This window comes from Strongylocentrotus purpuratus, unplaced genomic scaffold (genome assembly GCF_000002235.5).
Source record: "Strongylocentrotus purpuratus isolate Spur 01 unplaced genomic scaffold, Spur_5.0 spur5_scaffold_17, whole genome shotgun sequence".
NCBI lineage: Eukaryota > Metazoa > Echinodermata > Echinoidea > Camarodonta > Strongylocentrotidae > Strongylocentrotus > Strongylocentrotus purpuratus.
Window position 1 is genome coordinate 5,109,543 of NW_022145602.1, and position 21,080 is coordinate 5,130,622.

Genomic DNA, 21,080 nt, shown 5'->3' on the forward strand with positions numbered 1-21,080 from the left:
ATTACAATTTCATGTACATTGTCACTGTTGAAACATAACTGAAATGATATTATGTATATACTTATTGTAGCAAAAGTACTGAAACAGTAGTCATACAACCTTGCAATAAACAAAAATATCCTCTGAATCATAAAGCTACCTTTTATCCATGATCTTTGCAGCCATACACCTTAAACCGTTTTCATACAACCTTATGATATTAAACGCATATATTCATTGCATTTATTACCTACATAATCATTGTAGTAAACGAAATGAGCAATCTTCCCAAAACCTTGCCATGAAGGAAAATATATCCTGTAGGTATTGTCTTATGCACATGACCGTTGTCGCAATACAAATGAGACACTAGTCATATAGCCATGTAGTAAAGACAATTAGGTATGTAATTATTGTCTTATTTTCATGATTAACAGTTTGTATACCACCTAATGATGAACCATATATTCCTGGTATTTATTACCTTATGTGCATTATTATTGTAGCAAAAGAATTAAAACAGTATTCAAACAACCTTACCATAACGAAAATATATTCTGAAATTATCATCATACTGAAACAGTATTCATAAAACCTTAAAAAAAAGAAAATGTATTCTGTGATTACGATTTTATGTACATTGTAATTGTTGAAACAGAACTGAAACAGTATTTATACAATCTTAAATGAACGATATCTTCTGATATTATCATGATGCTGAAACAATATTCATACAACCTTAAAACAAAGAATATGCATATAAACTGTTGTTATTATAATAATGTATATTATATGGTAGCAACAGAACTAAAACAGTATTCATATCACCTTTTAAACAAGAAAATTTATTCTGTAATTACAATCCTTTTGAACTTGACAATTCTAGTAATAGAATAAAATAATAAGAAAAAAAAAACGATACTTATGAAGCACTTACCACCGAAGTCTTTAAGCGCTATAAAATTAGAAACGGTGTGTAAACAACCTTTAAGAAAAGGCAATATTGACTGCAATTATAATCTTATGTACATTGCCATTATTGAAATATAACTAAAACAGTATTCATATAACCTTTCGATAAAGAAAATATCCAATGATTCTGTTGTCACATGTAAATGATTTGGAGTGTGCTGCTCTAGCGTTTCTGTTAGATACCATTGAGGAAGGATGAAAGGAAAAAAAGACTAAGGCCTACCAAGCACCGAAGCTCTGTTACACTTACAACCCCCTCGCACAGACACACAAACACACGCACACACACACAAACGAACACACCCACACGCACGCACGCACACACACACACACACACACACACATACACGTTTACCCTTATTGACAATCCATATCTAAACAACCTTCTCAAACATGAAATATAATTCAAAAAAATTATTATCATATGTAGCTTAACTACATTACTCTCAGCAGCATCGGATGGGGAACATTCCACAGTAACTTCGAGATTCAGGTTGAGAATGGCGCAAACTTAGAATACATGTTTCTCAAGATGTAGGCTTCTCAGCTTAATGCATTAATGAAGTAAATCCATTCTTGGTCGTGGGATGATGACAAACATTTCAATGACAGTGTTGCCTACTTCTTTGACTCCCATACTTGCCTGCGCTGAGCAAAGCGCCTCTTGCTACTCACTAAAACGGAATAGTGAAGAAAGAAAATGAATAGTTTGAGTAGTTGGACGTGTTACAAATTTCAATTTCAATTTTAATTTAGTATTCATTGTCCATTTCTGGATATTTGATTTTCTCTGGTGTAACATATACATATTAACTTTTACTAATGAATTTACAAAAATGTAGACATTAACAGTAAATAAACAAGGTTTAACGTATGATTATTAAGCACAAATTAACAATTAAATTTCTCGCAAAATAAAACTTGGCAAGAAAAGAAGGGAAATTCAATAGTTCGAATATTTAGATAATTAAGCTACTCACTTATGGTTCATACAGAACTAGGGGAAGAAAACAATTCAGGATTTTTTTAATTGACATTTTTATCCTGAAAGGGCGGTAACGGAACATTATCTTTGTAACTGTTGCCATACACAAATTACAGCCATTGCTTATAAAGGAACCGTTCCCGTGGATTTGGGAGCATTGTGATAAATTGATTGCTCTGGATAATGAGACGCCCAAAGGGAAGTTGGCGTTCCGTACTGAACTCTAATGTTGTAGGTTCCAGGTATATGGCGTTGCTCGGTGCTAACAATATCTGACAAGTTTGTTACCTTAAGTTATTATGAACATTCCGATGTGTATTAAATGGGTATTTACCAATGTTTGGGCAGTATTCGAAATAGTTCGAGCACATTCCAGATCGTTTCAGTGATCACTAACGCTGCAAAAACCTTTTTGGTGCCTATGTCTATGGTTTATTAGAAGAGGGTTCTAAGTTCTAAGACATATTCTCGTTTCATCTTTCTAACAATACAAGGAGACTGTTTAGTCTTACATAGTTCGAAAGGTTAGAATATGGTACTTACGATCGTGTAAGATGACCTGAGCTGCATGACCTAACCCAGCATTTTGCAATGCCAGATGAAGGTCATCTACCTGCTTACTAGGTCGAACATGCCGTCTCCAGTCACGCAGCATCTCACCAAAGCTTGACCTTGACACACTATCAAAGGACACATCTGCTAGTTCGTTGTATTTCTTCATGGATGAAGAAGAGAAGCCAAGCTGGTTGCCAAGGGACTTTAAGTCCTTTGTTGTTTGGATCACACCGGCCAGGGTCTCAAGAAGATTGTTGGATACATACTTCAATCTCCCCTGCCTGTAGGTAAGTACATTCATAACATTCGGTGGGGGAGGGCGGTTGGGGGGGGGGGGTGAACAAAATTTAAAATATGTAAACGAAAAAATACAAGCTAAAAGAGGAATGGCAGATTCCGTTGTAAGATATTGATATGAATCCTTGTCTTTTGACAAAACACGATCAAAACCTATACTAATTACGGGTATTTGGAACGTTTTAGTGACGGTTACGCGTTAGGAATGATAAATCCCTATATAAATGTCTATATAATGTCCATTCTCAAGGATTATAATGATTTGGATCTATGTCATGATTCTTAATCAGAGTTTGAAAGTGCATTGTTATAATATTAATGATGGTGATGATGGCGTTTTACAAACTGCTTCTTGGACAAGTGAAGAAGATCCCCCCAAAAACGACGTGGTGTTGTCCACTGGAGACTGGAATGCCAAGGTGGGAGTCGATGCAGATATTCCACATGGCAAGGGACTGCGGGAAGATTTGACCTCGGAAATACGAATGGGAGGGGACATAGCCTGCTGGAATTCGCTGAGTTTCACGACCTTCCATGTTCTGGTAAACACCCTATATCTCCGAGAAATGTCACGGGAAGCTACATGGCACTCATCAGATGATAAAACGCACAACGTAATCGACTACACCATGATCAACCGACGTTTCCCATCAATTCTAAACCTTGCTCAACCCAGGTCAGTCCTGTACATGACATAGGGAGTATCCAGGAAAAGGAAATTAAGAAGTAAGAAGCTAAGAAAAGAAACTAAGAAAAGAGAGGTCACCAAGAATGAAGTTCAGCTTGGAAAAATTGAAAGATCCTGACATATTGCTAAAGAATTGGAGGCTAAGATTGGTGGAAGATTTGCTCCACTTATATTTGCAGACACATAATAATTTATGCTGTAATCTTCAACAATCAGTTGAATCGGCGTTTCATTGCCAATTCAACGGAGGTTCTGGAAAGAGCAAGGGACATGAACAACCAATGAATGGGAGGGAGTTGAAGAAGAAAAGGTACCTCAACGATGCTGACTGTCAAGCGTAATAGAGAATCCAACAATGCAGTTAAGAAATCAACTAAGAAAGCCAAAGAAAGGTTGATCATTGACCGGTGCAAAAACATAAGATGTAACAACTCTGCAGTCGCCTATAAAACAGAAGGAGACCTATTAAAGGGACTTCGTAACATTGTTCAGATGAGAGAGAGAGAGAGTGGTGCTAAGGTAGTAACGTCATTGCTAAAAATTTATGATTTTGTGCATGTAAAAGGGTTAGTACAGTAGAAGGAATATAAAAAATTATGAACATTTTGATCAACTTTCAACCATGTTACCGAGTCACTTTAAAGGAGGTGAACACAAATGACAGTTAGACCCTATACTGAAATGCCAACACCCTTAAAACAGAAAAGCAGGCTGTTCGGAGTAAGCTGAAGGGATACTACGATGAACTCTGTGATTACCACCTAACAAATCATAAACTGCTAGATATGTTGAGGTCCGGGGTAATAATATGTGCTGCGCCTAGAAACAAAAATTAGGCTATTATTATTATTGTCTTAATTATAAGGCTTCTCCATACCCACTATAATTTGCATACGTCCAACGAGAAACCGAGAGGGATAAGGGAGAGTTATCAGGGGGAACATGGTCACCTCATCACAATTGTGAAAAGACGACAGCTGCAGTGTTTTAGGCACGGTCACTAGATAAAAGAATAGCTTGGAAAACACCATCTTGTAAGCAGAAACTGATCGGAGAAGAATGAGGGGCAGACCAACTAGGACATGAACTGATAACATCAAGCAACGGAGAGGAATCAATTATTTTAGTAGCTAACTAGAACAGCTAAAGACAGGAAGTTATGAAGCTGGGTCTCAAGGTTCATTTCATTGAAGCCCCAATAACCTCAAAGCTATGGGACATAGATGATGATATTTGTTTACTTACGAATCTGTGTGATCGACTGCATATTCTGGTTCATCTACATTGAATGTAATAAAGTAATACAATAGGAATAAATTGTTCAGTATTTAGAAGTGCTATGAATTTAATATAAATAGATGTGTTTTTAGAGTTGATAATTCATAGGTTTTTTTATAACTTTTTTTCTCACAAGAATTTCATAAAATACAATAATGCAATCTAATTTCTGAGAAACAAATTTAAGATCTGAAACGGACAGCTACCTTAGCTATTCTTTTTCTTCTTTTTGTTTTTGTTTTTGGAGGGGGGCATTAGTGTGTGCTTTATGTGAGACCAGGCGCGTACACAGGGGGGGGGGGGGTTGGGGGTTAAACCCCCCCTTTGGTATTTTTTTGTGTGTAAACCCCCCCCCCCTAAATTTCTCTAACCCCCCCCCCTTTTGGATTTTTTTTTTTTTTTTTTTTATTAAAACAAAAACAAAAACAAAAACAAAATATATTCCTATGGTTGACCTAAAAAAGCTGACCTTACCCCCCCCCCAACGGAGCAAAATGTCAAATTTTCAAATTTCGAGACAAAAAAAAAAAAAAAATGTGTCCTCTTCCCCCCCCCCCCCCCCCCCGCTTATTCAGACCAAAAAAAAAAAGTGACCTCTTACCGCCCCCCCCCCCCCGCTTATTCAGCAGCTGGCTGAGTCATTGCGAAATTTTCGGCCCGATTTATAAATGTTAACCCCCCCCCCCCCCCCCCCCCCTTGAAAAAAATCCTGCGTACGCGCCTGTGTGAGACTTTAAAACACATTTAATGATTCTTATTGAAGGGGAAGAAATGACTGATGTATGGCCTTTGAGATCAAATGGTTACAGTAAATTAGTTATTTAGGTATTCAAGATAACAGGATACAGAAATGAATTACTGGTATGCAGGGTCTTGTAGGTAAATTATGTAGGGTCTTGGAGTAACTGGCTATAGGAAGAACTTGTGTAGGTTCCTTGAGATAACTAGTTACAATATATGACTTATGTAAAGTATTTTATGTAACTCGTTATGTAAATGACTGACGTAAGGTCTTTGAATTAACTGGCTACGTTTTATGAAATGAAAGACACATAATATCCTACTTCCAAATAATATAGGCTTACCTTCTATTGAAATGATAAACTCTCTTTCTGCACGTGTGGCTGACCCTTGTAGTATGTCGATATGGCCGTTCTTCTTTCCTTTCTCTTCTGGAGAGAACTCCAGCTCGAAGCTGAGAGGGCTGCATTGTCCACTTAGTATACTCTTGATGGGCATCTTCGTTTGAATATCATGGGAATAATAATAACAACGAACGATAGCAACAACAGCAATGATAATTATATGATGATAATAATAATGACATAATACTAATAATTAAATAAACATTACCAAATTATGTTGGCATGTGCATGTGGTTGTTAAAGGGAGAGAAAAGATTGAGAGATGGCATATATTTGATTTAAGGAGATGCTCCAAATTCGAAATAAAGAAGATGCTTGATCATTCAGTGACTGTTTACGAAAAATGTAACTTCAACTTTCTTAATGGTTGCATTTATTTAAAAAAGGTCATGTATAGATATATCAACTTGGAAAATAAATGTATATCTAGAAACGAAATAGCTTTGTAAAAGAATAGCAAATCAGCTTCAAGAATGAACATCCAAGGAGTTAAATCCTAACTCCTAGGTCGACCACTATTCCTCAACAGACCTTATGAATAAATTTTTCAGGCATATTTACCGTTCTTTCGTTTCTTTTCTTCCCGTCGTCGAACAAAATCTGCAGGTCCCTTGTTTCTGACTCAATAGAGAACGTGAATTCTTTCAGGACTCGGCATGGTACAAAAGAACTCTTCTCCTTTCTCGCTATTTCCTGGAATATGACATAAACAATCCAAATCTAGGTATAGCAAAATTATTAAATCGTACGCAGATGAATAATCTCAATTATTGTAGGCCTGCTAAAAAACACATACATTACCTTTACTAAAATATATATGTTTTTTTTTCTTTTAATGTGGGCGTAACAATTAAATGGTAGAAATAAAATCATGAATAAACAATTTGAAAAGTAATAGTATTAATGAAGAGTTTGGTCTCAAAATATGTTCTTTATCTGTAATATATTTATGGCACTAAAGCTGAATATTCACCGTAAATGATATTGAGGCCTTTCAGGGCATTACACGTGATGCAGGTCCAAAATATTCTACATCAATAGTTCAATGACCTCCTACGGGAAAGACTAATCACAAAATTCTACGTCATATATATGTTATTTATCTGTATTATATTTATGGCACTAAAGCTGAATATTCACCTTACATAATAGTGAGGCCTTTCAGGGCATAACACGTGATGCAGGACCAAAACATTCTACATCAATACTTCAATGACCTCCTACGGGGAAAGACTATAATCACAAAACTCTACGTCATGTATGAACGGTCAATTTGCTGATCACCACTTATACCACAAGCATCACAGTAAGATAATGTACAAGAATCCTCAAAATGTAGATACTTCGTGGTTGCCATAGTCCCGCACTCATATTTTAAATCTTAGAGTATTCCCCCCCCCCCCCCGTTTCACACGTGCTACTACAATGTATATTGTTCCACGAAATTACATATTAGCGTTTTATCCCATGAGGTTGTTGTTGTAGCCGTTTTTAGGCGGGTATTATTCAGATGTGAATATTTATGCCAAAATCTGTTCGCATTAACCAAACAAAAAGAAAGGAGAAGAGAGGAAAAAGGAAGCAAAATTTACGCTGTATAATTTACCGCAATTTGTGGAGTTTCTCCTCAGGCTGTCAGCATAAATCGTTGGCCGTTTATTTCGGTACGTTGACCAGACTATATGTACATATATTTCCTGAACAGTTTCCACTTCACACCTTTGTTTTCTTATTTAAATCCCGTATTTCAACACAAAGCTATAATTTGAACAAGTTTTATCGATTTAAGCAGTCAGAACGGAAACTCTTAATGACCACAGTACCAAATGGCGCCCGCAAAGCATATGATATAAATACCTCTACATAGTTCCTGTACGGATGAAGTATGTACGCACGTAGAGTTGGTTTCTCTGCAGGAGTCATGAAGAGAGGCTGGAAGACTACACATTTCAACTGGAGTCCTTGAAGATCGGTCGATGACAGAGCCCAGACTTGAAGATGACTTGTACGAAACGTGATCGTATCTTTTGAGATTTGTGATGGATTCATGTTCCTACGACCGAACGTTCCTTTGAATTTAAGAAAATAAAGATTCAAAGATATCGATTAAACATATCTAATTACTCCCTGATAATAAAGGTTTGTACAATATTGATTATTAGTAGAGTAGGAATTGAATTCGACTTCATTTTCTGACATTTTACTTCATTCAAGCTTTGTTCTACTTTATTAATTTTATATTTCGTTATCATGGAGAAATAACTCAAAAGTAACTTTTATCAGCTTATCATTTTGAAAATTGATTCTTGCGACAGGAATATTAATTTATATAGGAATTGAAATGAGTCATTCACCTCATTTGTCAAATTATCAGGATTCAAATTTCAAATGATGAAGATTACTTTTTATTTTAAAGGGATCGTTTAACAATGTTAAATCTGAGATAGACGGCCCTACGTGTTATCAGTGTCTGTGGTATGGTGTAATATTGAAGCCCTAAAAAATTGCGCTTCAAAATGATCAAGAAGTGCCTCAAAAAAGTAAAAACCTTTGAGTGACCGGTTTTACCATACTCGTTTTCCCCAATAGACTGTAGTGTTATGAAAACCGTCAGGCGAACGTTTTTCAAAATTTGTAATTCCAATCATAAATATCTTGATAATCAAACAGGCGATCGGCTTGTAAAATTCATGGGGTTCCTGACTGACCTAAAGGTTTATAATTATCATTGCATCATGAGCTAAATCCAGAATTTTGTTTCAGAATCTGAGACAAAGTTACCGGATCCCTTTAAGTGAAGAGAATAAAAATATGTCGATAACTTTGTACCTGGTCCTGTCCTTGTGTACAAGATAACAGAAGAGTCGTCTTTACGTTCATTTTGAGTGGTGCAGTGTGGTAGTACCACCGTAGCAGGCTTGAGCAGTTCTTGTGTCAGAGAACCCTCTATGACTGGAGTAATGACTACCTCACCCTCCCGTACGGGAAGCCTAGGAGTATCGTGAGTTGGGACGCTAAGAGTTACAACTGATCTCATCCCTTTTGGCAGAGCTCCTTCGGGGATAGAAACGGCAATTCCAAGTTCATCAAGGGTCAGTTCTCCACCCTTGTGACCAATGATGCCATGCGAGAAGAAAGGTTTATAGCTTGCTTGGAATGTCATTGCTAATGAGGATAAGAAGGAAACAAGTCATAGATAATCCCCATATGAAACTTGATGCGAATAAAATACAGTTTAGCTATACAAAATATCATTTTGTTTCAAGTTATGTTCATAGTTATTTTCAAGGAAGTCCCTTTTGACTGTATTGAGTAAAGTATACATTGGTCAAAGTTTTTAAAGATATAAATCATTGGCAACATCTCCGAGATGTTCCTGTAAAATTCAAACAAGGTTATTTGTTGGTATATGGCGCTTCTTAGGTCTAAAAGATAACTGGTAAAGGGACCATTTCATTTTCATTTCGTGTTTCCTCATCAAGCAACACGGCTTGTGATTACTCCTTCCTAGTAGGAGTTAAAAGTGAACAGGCTCCTGCCAATTTTATGATTTTCTCTAAGGGGGGATGTGGGTTTCCGTTATAGTTAGGCAATAGTAAGTAAACATGATGAATCTGTTTGATATTTTTCTGATCAAGTAGGCCTCCACCATTTAATGTAATGTGAAACACAAATGACATTACATTCTGCTATCTTGACTGCTGCTTCGTTGAAGCGGAAAGCCTGAGCAACTTCCAGAAGCCGCTTCCTAGTCCCACCGTGATGTACCCACTCTTTAAGCATCTTCAGAGCACTACGGCCAATCATGTGAGGCGGGAAGATCAGAAATGTGCTCATTATGAGCAAGATGTCAGAAGGTTTAACACTCAGGCGATGGCACAAGTCCAGTAGTTTGGTCTTGGAACCAATGGTTTTTGAGATTTCTTCACAGCCTATGGAAACTGAAAAAATGCATATATCAATGTGAAGAAAAATATCCACTTTAAAGGACATAGCATCATGAATTTATGATGGTGATGAATGAGGACATTGACGGCGTCAGAAATACAGAACTTAACTGTAAAGCATTGATGAATATGGGGAAAAGTAAAGACTCTACAAATAATTTCTGTGATTTGTACATACATATCAATAAAAATCTTTACCTACTGACAATCTTCTTTACTACTTTTCTTTTAAAGGGTAAAATGTACAACTTCTTATCAACACGATTAAGGTTAAACTCAGCCTTATGATTCCAACGAACCTGTTTTGACATCTGAGATGTTAAACTCCGAGAGAAGCGTAGCAAACTTATTTCCTTTTTCATCCTCTTTCAAACCATTCCACCAACTGTCTACGAGCTGTCGTGCGATCTTCTGGAGTACTGACGAACTGGGTAGATCGATAAATCCAACAATGAGGTCATCATTTAAACGAAGGGCTTTTCCAAGTGAACATGCTAATGGCAGACTTGTCACTGGTAGAGCGACGCTGCAAAGCTCTTCCGTGCTTGGCGTTCCCCCACATTGGTCAAGGTCGTCATTAATTTCATCCCGCTCTATTTCAAAATAAAGTGATAAAAAATCGTTAAAGAAGTTCATCAATTCCTTATTTCGAAATTGACATATTTGATATTGATTTTTTTACATTAGTCATGCCTACTGTTATTGTTTTATACAATGGGAATGTATATAAAGTTATTATTTTCGCAATCATATCATTATCATTCTGTTATCTACCTGTTTCTGATGTTGTAATGATATCCATATATTCAGGCTCTATAGGCTCGATTGATGTGGCTCTTATCTCAGGAGTCGCCGACGAGCTCGGAGGCAAGCTTTCGTCTGAGAGAAGAATATATAAATATTAAACAGCATGTGTATCATGACAGTCAAAGCACTGCTAAGGTTTTAGTTTTAAGTTGTTTGTGTATTAAATAAGTTTTTCCGTACATCCTATGTATTATTGAGTGTAGACATGGCTCCGCCCTATCTCGTCTTACCTATTGAGACAAGTTTTTGACACATTAAACTGACTGCTATGAATGATATTATCAGCCCTGATAGTCAACCTGAAGCTAGAAAACCATTTGTATTACCACTAAACATTTAATTCCATTGAAGACAAAGTTCAGTTTAGATGTCCGTTTGTTTCTTCATTTGATTACAATTACCAATCATATAATATACGATATATACAAGTCATAGAGCTATTGGTTATTAACATTGAAGAAAAACCGTCGCTGTTTTCACGAAGTGACGGTAGTGAAAAAAAATTGCATTCACTTTGCGTTACGATTTTCCTCACTACCGTCACTTCGTGAAAACAAGGACGAAACAATTGCCTGTATTCTCATCCGTAGGCCTAGATGCCAAAGAGACAGATTCCCAAATGCACTTCAACGTCTCAGTCGCTTCAGGATCTGATCGTTGAGATGCCTTCCACGTGCAGAGCATTTGGATGTTAGCGTCTTTGCGATTCTGCAATGTCTTGTGTTTGATGTTCTCAAGCTTATTCCGACTGAATCCAAGCTTTGTGCCAATCTCCATGAAGTCCGTCCACTTGATATGTCGAGCCAACCTAAGCAATTCTCGGTCAGAAATGTCACTAAATATATTGAGAAGAAACGATGTTTATTATACTAGAGTCAAACATTAACTTGACTTCTGGCTTTTGACAGAAACTGTTATCCAGTCAATCGAATTTTTGTCATGCAGTATAAAGATAGATCGATTGCTTCGATAAACAAATTAAGTTAGGCATCATTAGAAAATCAAATGAGACACGTTTACCTCTAAAAACGGATACCTTAAACAAACTTGAAACACATTGAAATTTCCAAAAAATTAGTTCAATATATCAAACTAAAGCTTACAAGCCGAATAAAACAAGTAGCAACCTAATTTTCACTGAGAGTAGTAGCTCTCAAAATTAACAGAAAATCATGACACCCAATACAAAACTACAACGAAAATACTCCACTTCACACACAGTTTTGCATTTCACGTAGCATATGAACGTAATATTACCGAAAACAAAGGATGTTTTATCAGCTTGGTATGTAGCGCCCTCTGCAACAGAACTCAACTATCTAAAGGGATAGTTGAGTTCTGTTGCAGAGGGGGCGCCACACAAAATATTTGTTGTTGTAAGATAATGGAAAACTGAATGTCAAATTCGAAAGAACATACAATTCTAACGACAAAATCATCTTGGTTTGACCAAAATCGGTTCAGAGACGGCTGAAATATCCATAAATATATTACCATTTCTTATATTTGTGTACCACCACAAATATTAGATAATTAGAACCAGCCGTTACAAAAAATAGCGCATTATATGTTTTGTATTAGCCATTAACGATGTTGGCTTTTTCGTATATTTTGAAATGTAGAACTGAATTGGTATGATCTTATTGGCTAAATTTCACACATTGTGGGGTCTAAAATTACCTTCATACCAATTCTAGGTGCTAAAAGGGTACTAGAAATGTCATAAATAAGAATAAGTGCAATATCCATGCATGTTAAAGGCATTTGCGGTCTGAAACAAGAACTCAAGTATCCCTGGATGTTCGACGCCTTCAATTTATAATATAGTTATGCTATATACGTCACAGTGGTGCCTTTTTTGTATTACTGGTGAGAACTTAAAAAGGTACATTAATTTCCTAATTCAATCGGATATTGCTCAAGCTCTCACTAATTTGTTTCTCGAATTTTTCGGCTTATATTGATACCAGCTAATTATCAGGGTGGACATCCTTTATGATAATCTCCCTTTTGATGTCCTGGTTTTAAGCGCTGCGACATTCGCTCTGGGTTTATCTCGTGAACAAAATTAAACACACGTGGATAGAGTTGTCAGTGAGGGTTGCAGTAAGGTTTAAAGGTAGATTTATTGTAAGGGTAAGTGACCAAGAACAAAACCTTACCTGGTTAGAGTAATAGCTGAAGTTAATCCATTATAAAGAACGTCATTGATGGATAAAGAAAGAGAAACATATATAGTTAAATTAGATTTTTCTGTATAATTACAATTGATTAAATGAAACACTGTAATAATAGGTATTTGAAAACATAGTTTTAATAAAATTCTTTCACAATTTCTTTTCTTCCCTGGCTGGCTAATATATTTTTGAAAAATAAAATCTTCGCATTCTATGGTTGTTACTATTTATATTACTACTAGTATTATCATTATAACTGATATTTGTATTATTAATCATCATTATTATAAATATGTAAATATCATTATTCATTATTATTGTGTGTGTGTGTTTGTGTGTGTTATCATTATTATCATTACTATCGTAATTTTTAGTTGAACTATTTAAATCTATATTGCAGTGTTTTCATGGTGAATATCAAAGTTTCCTATGCCAATAACTTTATATTCCTTTTTTCCCCTTGTTGTTTCATTGCATTGTTTAAAGTCTAAGTGATCAAAAATGAGACCGCACTTTTTCATCCATTGCTCCTTCTTTTTGGAAGTTGTTTCAATCACTTCTTCATCTCGCAGAAATGCAAAAGAATTAATTTGTTATAGGAGTCTGTGGCTTTTAATGTTGTTATATAGAAACATATTGCGTCACACCAATGATTACTACGATCACCATCTTTTTCCCCGTAGCAACAATGGCCAAATGTTTAACTGTTAAAATCAAAAGATTAGTTCAGATCCATACACAGCTTAGGTATTATATCAATTATACCTGTCATTTTCGTATTTTCTGCCTCTGTTTCTAAAGACTTCAGGATTGAAAGAAGCACTTCCTTCACATTTTGATGGGGTAGTTGTCTCTGTTTCCATGTTATCAACATTTCGCAGATGGCCTCTTGTCTGTCTTTGAGCCTCTTATACTCTATTGCATCCAGTTGTTGTATTTGGAAACCTAGTGCAACTCCCAGGTCATAAAAGTCGTCTATCGAAAGCTTTTCAGCGATTTTCTGGACATCTTTATCAGGGAGATCATTTCGAGAAGTTCCTTCGATTTCTCTATAAAAACAAATACATGTATATATATTTTCATCTTAGTTACAGTGCATTTCCTGCATTGTGTTGCATTATAAGATGTTAATGATCTTCCAAATTCCATTTAAATTTCTTACAAAAGGAAAGACCAATCAGGAGTATGAATACATTGTATTTCAGACAATAGGCCTAATTGTCTCACTTAATATCTTACAAAATTGTAATGAAACTTAGATTAAAAAATCTCGTAATGCACCTCAATCTAACTTGAATTTATTCTGAAAATGTGAATGATTGATTACGCCATGCTTACCGGATAACTGGAGTAAACTCAGGACTCTTGATTTGATCTGTAATCATGTATACGATGATAGAGAGTTTTAAAAGAAAATGTATACAAGTATTAGGACACTTTTCAGATCATTATTATTAAATATACAATCATTGTCCAAAGTATAAAAAAAGAAGATGAAAATAATCCAAATAAAAGAAAAGGATATATATCAGTGCAAATGTATTGTCTACCAATTGATTTTGAACGCGTGTATGTCCCAATTGATCAAAATATTGTTGTATCATAAGAAACTCTCAAAAAGCTGACAAGAAAAGAATTTCATATTATGCCTGCCTAGGTTTATCTTTTTACGAAACTGATAATTTTGTTCATTTTTCAGACTAATGCTTTCCTGTTAAGTCAAGTTTATGAAAGTAACAGTCGGAGCTTAATAAGTGAAGAAAAATCAATTTACCCATTAACAAAGCAAATCATAGTTAAAAAAAGAAACATGGAAGAAAATAACGTTCATAGTATTATGTTAAATCATAGCTCGTCAACAACAAAATACAAATAACAACGGGCCATCTCTCTGTATAGGATAATAGGATTGATTGAAGATTGTAGACCAACCTTCGTATCTAATGACGAATGCCATTGATCGAGACATCCCTAGCTTCCCAGACTGTGTAAGGGTGATGGTTATCACGTCAATTGGAACATCGTCCTCACTTGGGGGCACATTGAAGACTACATTGTGTCTCATTCGGTTGTGAATTTTCTTTAGAGAGAGCAGCTAAAGGACGAGATAATTAAAATATTAAGAAACAAACATTCTTTTTTTCTGGAAAGAAACAAAACAAATTGACAAGAAAAGGGGTTCCGTATCCGTATTTGCGATTGTATTTCATTATTCATATTCCTCATACTCTGTATCCGTTAACCCAAAGAAAGCGGCTTTAGTAAATAAGGGGGCTATAGCGCAGTGCGGCTGAAATTGAACATATTTTTGAGTATGGCACCCTAAAGTGCGTTTTGTCGGAGAAGCATTTCAAAACGTGTTTTACTCGGAATTATCTCGGGATTTCAGCTAGGTGACAGATAATCAGTTTCTTTTATATTATTGCCCAGTCATATATACGTCTATTTGATGACGAAATTTCGTTCGATGAGTGTTAGAATTTAATCGGTCACTTTGCTCGCTCGCACGATTTGGAAACCAGATAGTTGATAATCAGGCAAAAGTCTTGAGGATATTTGACTCGGGCTTTTATTTATTAGGGGAAGTAGACCCTTCTAATCGATGACTTCGGGGGTCTTGGTAATGGCAGACTGGTTTGTAATTGTAGCCATGTTATTTATTAAAATACGACGGATACCGAATATTCGGATATCGCATACCCTAACAATAATTAGCTGGTATTAAAGGTATTATGTCCCATTTGCAGGCCAACCAAAATGAAAAGGTTAAACTCCACTGGCATTTGAAATAAAATACCGATTTAGGGGCTTGAAAATATCTTCTTGTGGGAAAATAATGGCCGTAAGTCGTCGAATCGACTTTAGGGATTGCAATCCTTTTAGTAAATAGTCTGATTACCAGTGCTGCGCAGAGATTCAATCAGTTTAATTTGGCCATTACAAGAAGTGGGTTTATTGGTGTAGGGAGAATATAAAGTTCAGATTTCTTTAATTTCAGAGCACATGAGAAATCATTTCGCAAGAAATGTCATATAGTTGCCAATTTGTGTTTTTTTCCTGATTTTAATCGGATTTTGCTCAACTTTCACTGACCTGTTCTTTTCAAGTTTCTGCTTTCTTTATAAAATCAAACTTCATAACGGGGAGGACTTCCTCTTAAAAAAAAAAATTAAAAAAAAAAAACGATTTTCGTACCTTAGTTTCTGCCATCTTCCCGTCACAATCACGTGCCACTGTAACGTCACCTGCATGAGATATGGTGCTAAATGGGACCGAACGATGGGCCTTGCGGTACGCCTGATGCTTCTCATCTTGTCGAACTTCCTATTTCAAAGCAGGGAGGACCAGCAATTGAAGAAAACATGGGCCTAATCAATCACAAAGTTATTGGGTTATCATGGAAATATGTCCTGACATTATTAGCGTATATCCTGGGGTTCACTAAACAACATTATAATTTATATCTCACTTAAGAAATCCAGCCATCTGATTAGTCGAAATTAGAGTCGGGATTTTAGCCATTCCCGTAAAGAAACGAAAAATGCCAATACCGGTTAATAGTCCAAGAGCGAGATCCCTTAAAATTCCGGTTACCATGAAAATAGTAAAATTTTGCTGCAATACCCATTGGTTTACGTGTTAAAATGTTCTTTGTGCAAGCGCACACACCATACGATGTCAGCGATTCCCAAATGATTGAAACTTTCAGTCATTTTTCAAGCAAAGATTACAGACAGTGTTTCAGATTTTCCGTGATGTTTTAAACATTCTTTACTCAATAAAAGGATAAGGTAAGAATTATTGATAGATTTCTGTTTCAATTCGGCATATAAAAGACATATCGACTACTTTAATATTCGAGGTCTGGCTGCTTTATATGCTCTCGGGAACTAGCACGTCCTGCCACGACCCCTCGGGGCGCCGCCCACCCAGGCGCGCATCATGGTCATTGCAGGAGGTGCGGGCGCTCCCTTGAGCATATAAAACAGCCAGCCCTCTTAAAGCAGTTAGTATGTCCATACTATTCTCAAAATCATTATCATTATTCCATTTAATTTTATTTCCATCGAATTCAAAAACATAAATTGGTAGGATAGGAAGTTCGTCCAACTTTTCGTACGTAACATTTTGGAAAAACCCATAGACCGCTGGTGGATAATATTTGAGGACATTGGAATGTATTTCTGTACGTTATCCTGAAAATTCAGCTTGTAACAAGCATTTTATAGGAATTGGCATACATGACATGCTAGGATCAATTCTAATAAACCTATGTCTCAAGGCAGTTTTAATGGCGTACAGCTATTTTCATCACAGTTCTAGAACTTCTATCAAGTCTGCTAAGCAAATTGTGAGGCCTTGCAAATAATAACAACAGAAAGTCAGATTTTAAACAACTACCTATAATCTTCCGGAAATTTGCAGTAGTTGACAGTTTTAACAGAACTGTAAATTAACAATTTACTTATAGGACACGTTAACAGTACTAACCGCATCCATGCCAGGAACATCGGCATGCACATGCAGATGAACTTCAATCTCTTTGCCTCTTTCTAAGGTTTCTGGGATGTATGGAGTACACATAAGTTGGTGTCGGATCAACTGCTGTTCAAGAGGAATAAGAACCCACCACTCAGCACATTTTCCAATGTACAGCTCAAGATGTCTCTCATACAATCTGCAGTATGGTGGTTCGTCTGGTGAGCTGGATGATCTCATTCTTGATGTTCTTGGTAGATCTATTGCCAGTGGGTAACAAAACAAAATGCGTTTGTTTTAAAGATGTGTTATTCGAAAACGGAGCCAATTTGTCCTTTAAACTGTTGCACCTGAATATGGCGAAACCATATATTTAAATAAGTAAAGGTGTCTTTGTGGAGAATATTTACTTCAAGTGGTTTTAAGTTTAATAAGCCCTCATAACACGCCCCAAATATCCCCTTACATCAGTTTCCCTTTATTGAAAACTTCGACAGGAAAATTGGAGTTATAAATTGTTCCTCGATGTTATGGCGCTGTGATGACGACGATACCTATAAATAGAAGTACTAACTTAGAATGCGTTTTAATTCCCCTCATGAATCAGGATTTAAGAGTCCAGTTTTAGTCAAGAATGAAGTCTATTTTGCTTTACATTTCCTACAATGCGAGTAATGAGACGTCAGGTTATTTTTAGAAATCAAGTTCACGACTATCCTTCCCGATAGGCGTTTTCCTATCACCTTCCTAGAACACGAACACGCTTTGCTCAAAACACCTTAATGTGTACAGGTCCCAAATTTCTGGAATTCTCACGATTCTGTGATTAAAATATCTATTGTTCATGTATTCAAATGAAAAATGAAATTTCATTTAATTGAATACATATTGTCATTCCTGAATCACGACTATTTTTTCTTCTTCTAAGCAGTATGCTTTTGTTGATTACAATGAGTAAATAACGGTATGGCCATGCCAATTATGTACATATACTACTCATGTTGAGAACAAATTACATTGTACTATTGTTTTAAAGAGCTGCATATATATCCCCTTCCCTTTCCCTTGTCTTTTGCTGTTGATTGTGAGTATCGGTACATGCATCCCTGTAATATCCCTTTCCCTGTTTTAGCGTGTATTTGTCTTTTATAAACCTAACTTTTTGTATGTCATTTGTAGTTTAAGGAGCCTATCCACAACTAGCTCTGCTTTTCCATAGGCTCCGCCATTATATCTCCCAAGTTCAACTGAAGGACAATTTTCTGAATAGTGTGTACCGGTATTATATTAGCATGTATATTATAATCATTTTTCATTATATTGTTACACTCTTTGTAAAATAAGATATTGTGGAAACCAATATCCCCCCCCCCCAAAAAAAAAAACAACAACGTAAAACAAAATATGCCATAGTATACTGAGAATTTATTTGTTATTGTTTTATTGTGCCCTTTTATTTTACCCGACTGCTAGAAAAGCAGTATACTTGTAAACAAAAAAGTCTTTAAGTCCTCTACTTGGTTATTAATAACTTGTCCAAGGGCAATAGCTTAGACTTCGACTAGTAGCGAGACCAATCTCTACCATTTAACCATATCGCAACTCCTCAGTGTTGTCCCGAAAGTGGTTTGCGTGGTTTGTTGAAAAGAGATCTCAGGGCATTAACTTCCGTCTAGTCGAGCATTAAAAAACGAGTCAGTTTCAACATCTGACCAGATGAACTTACCGTTTACTGAATCCCATACATGGGAAACAATGTCTGGTTTCACTTGATCAGGGTTGATGGCCAAGGTAGAGTGTGGTATCCTGATCTTAACAGGTTGGTGGAAGATCATGTTTGGAGGATCACATCTGATCCCGTAGCAGGCCACTGATTCACCATCTTGGATGTCAACACTGGGAGGGTCCCTTAGGAGGGTCAGGGTGATCTTGCTAGGGTCATTCTGATGAACAGCCTCCGGAGGAATAAACATTGATACGCCATGGTCTTCTAGTTCGATTTCCTTACTTGTATTCCTTTCGACTTCAACAGAGACAATGGTAGGTGTTGATGGTTCATCTGTTGTTTATTTAAAAAATGAGGAAATTACACGATAATGAGAACATAATAGATAACAAAATAAATTGTGTGCACATCGGGATGTTAATTGAAGAAAAAAACAAATGATATATTATTATAATTTTTATTTGCAATCTTTTCAACAAAAAGAAAAGATTGTATTACCTTTTCAAAAAGTTATGTTAAATACCTAAAATGAGATATTCAATACTGGTTTCTAACATTTTGATTGGGACCCATGACAAATCCAAAATGTTTTATCCATAACACTTTTTTTATTCGTGTATCTGCATCTTAAATTGTTCTTTCATTTTGGGCACATTCCCCGTTTATCTCTTGTTTTTGGTCAATTGATGTAACACTAAAATTTGGATCTATATATAATTATGAATACAAATGAAGTATAACTAAGAAATAAGTGGAAAAATTTTGTGTCCAATTAAGTAAAATACCCGGACAATAAATTATAAAATCCTTCGTTCTTTCTCTGATGGAAAACCTGAAATGCATTTTTTAATCATCGCAAAACATTGATTCGTGACTTAATGGATAAGAAGAAAAAATATCAGAATCACTTATTTATCACTTATTGTTTAAAAGATGATCTTACCTCGATAAGACTGGATCTCCTCTAAAGATGGTAATCTGAAATTAATCATACGTAAACAAAACATCATTTCTATGGGCTGTGAAAGCATGTAGTTGTGTCCACTCATACAAAATGACATACGTGATATTAACAACAATTGAACAACTGTTGAATGTCAGACACTTATCGAGGCCTACTGTAAACAAAAAGATTAAGGCTCTAATATTAGCATTACTCATGAAAATGAGAAAATAATACACACGCTTGCATCTAGAAAGAAATGCCGTAAAATACATCTTAAACAGATTAACAAAATTAAAGAACCACAGTTAGTGTTTTTATTCTAAACGAATTTCGAAGAAAATGTATACTTTCTTTCTGAGAAGAAAGAACACAAAGATGATTACCCAGTAAGCCTGACTTATGGCCCCGGACATATTAACTGTCACAGTTAATGTCCGAACAGCACATCTGTAATATGTTCAACTACTAAGATTTACATTTAAGCTTAGAGGATTTCATGTTTAAGAACTTAATTAATTCCGTTACCAAATCGTAAAAGAGCAGATATTTCAAAAAGCCTTATTCCTTGCGCTTTGATAAATCACTTAGACCTGAAAGAATCACCTTGACAAAATCATTTGTTTGATCACTTCGTCCTTGGCATACTGGATTGGTAGGTTGCCTGTGTTGTCCTTCACATCTAACTTGGCTCCATTCTCTAGGAGATAAAACACCAAGGCCTTCTCAGGAGATAGTTCGCCCTTGTAGTACTCCTCAGAGATCTGACACAAACAAATATATATATATATATATATATATATATATATTAATAGAACAGTATCATCCATCAATAGCCAGGGTGGATGAGCATCATAAGCATAGTTTATCGCTACCTCTTGGATTCACAGGAGTGGAAATCCCTTGTCAAATTATCAACTTTCCCACACACACAAACACAAGTCCCAACCCCCATATACACATTTTCTTTGATCAATCACAGGTATCAGATTCTAGGATTCACTAATAATCTAGAGGAACAGTATTTGTCAGTTACACCGCCAAAACGATTCCATTTAGACTCCGAAGCTATCCAAAATTTGACCGTTCGGGGAAATTTGTT

At 35.9% G+C, this 21,080-nt stretch overlaps 1 protein-coding gene across 1 annotated transcript; it reads right to left on the minus strand.

Moving 5' to 3' along the window:
- Positions 1-7,675: 7,675 nt before the first annotated feature.
- LOC105442849 lies at positions 7,676-19,361 on the minus strand. Its single transcript, XM_030988126.1, has 11 exons — positions 19,036-19,361; positions 17,322-17,569; positions 16,026-16,154; positions 14,763-14,925; positions 14,169-14,205; positions 13,596-13,879; positions 10,621-10,725; positions 10,146-10,439; positions 9,583-9,840; positions 8,729-9,064; positions 7,676-7,968 (listed from the first exon to the last, which is right to left on the minus strand). The coding sequence occupies exons 1-11, from the start codon at positions 19,280-19,282 to the stop codon at positions 7,676-7,678; spliced, it is 2,394 nt and encodes a 797-aa protein (XP_030843986.1). The 5' UTR covers positions 19,283-19,361.
- Positions 19,362-21,080: the final 1,719 nt, after the last annotated feature.

What these genes read in the sequence shown, in the direction of transcription:
- LOC105442849 (XM_030988126.1), bottom strand. Translation starts at nt 19,282, where the DNA reads ATGTTTATTCCTCCGGAGGCTGTTCATCAGAATGACCCTAGCAAGATC. An exon ending in GGAAGATGGCAGAAACTAAG is followed by an intron (nt 14,926 to 16,025) that starts GTACGAAAATCG and finishes CTCGTCCTTTAG; the next exon opens with CTGCTCTCTCTAAAGAAAAT. An exon ending in GTACACAAGGACAGGACCAG is followed by an intron (nt 7,969 to 8,728) that starts GTACAAAGTTAT and finishes TTAAATTCAAAG; the next exon opens with GAACGTTCGGTCGTAGGAAC.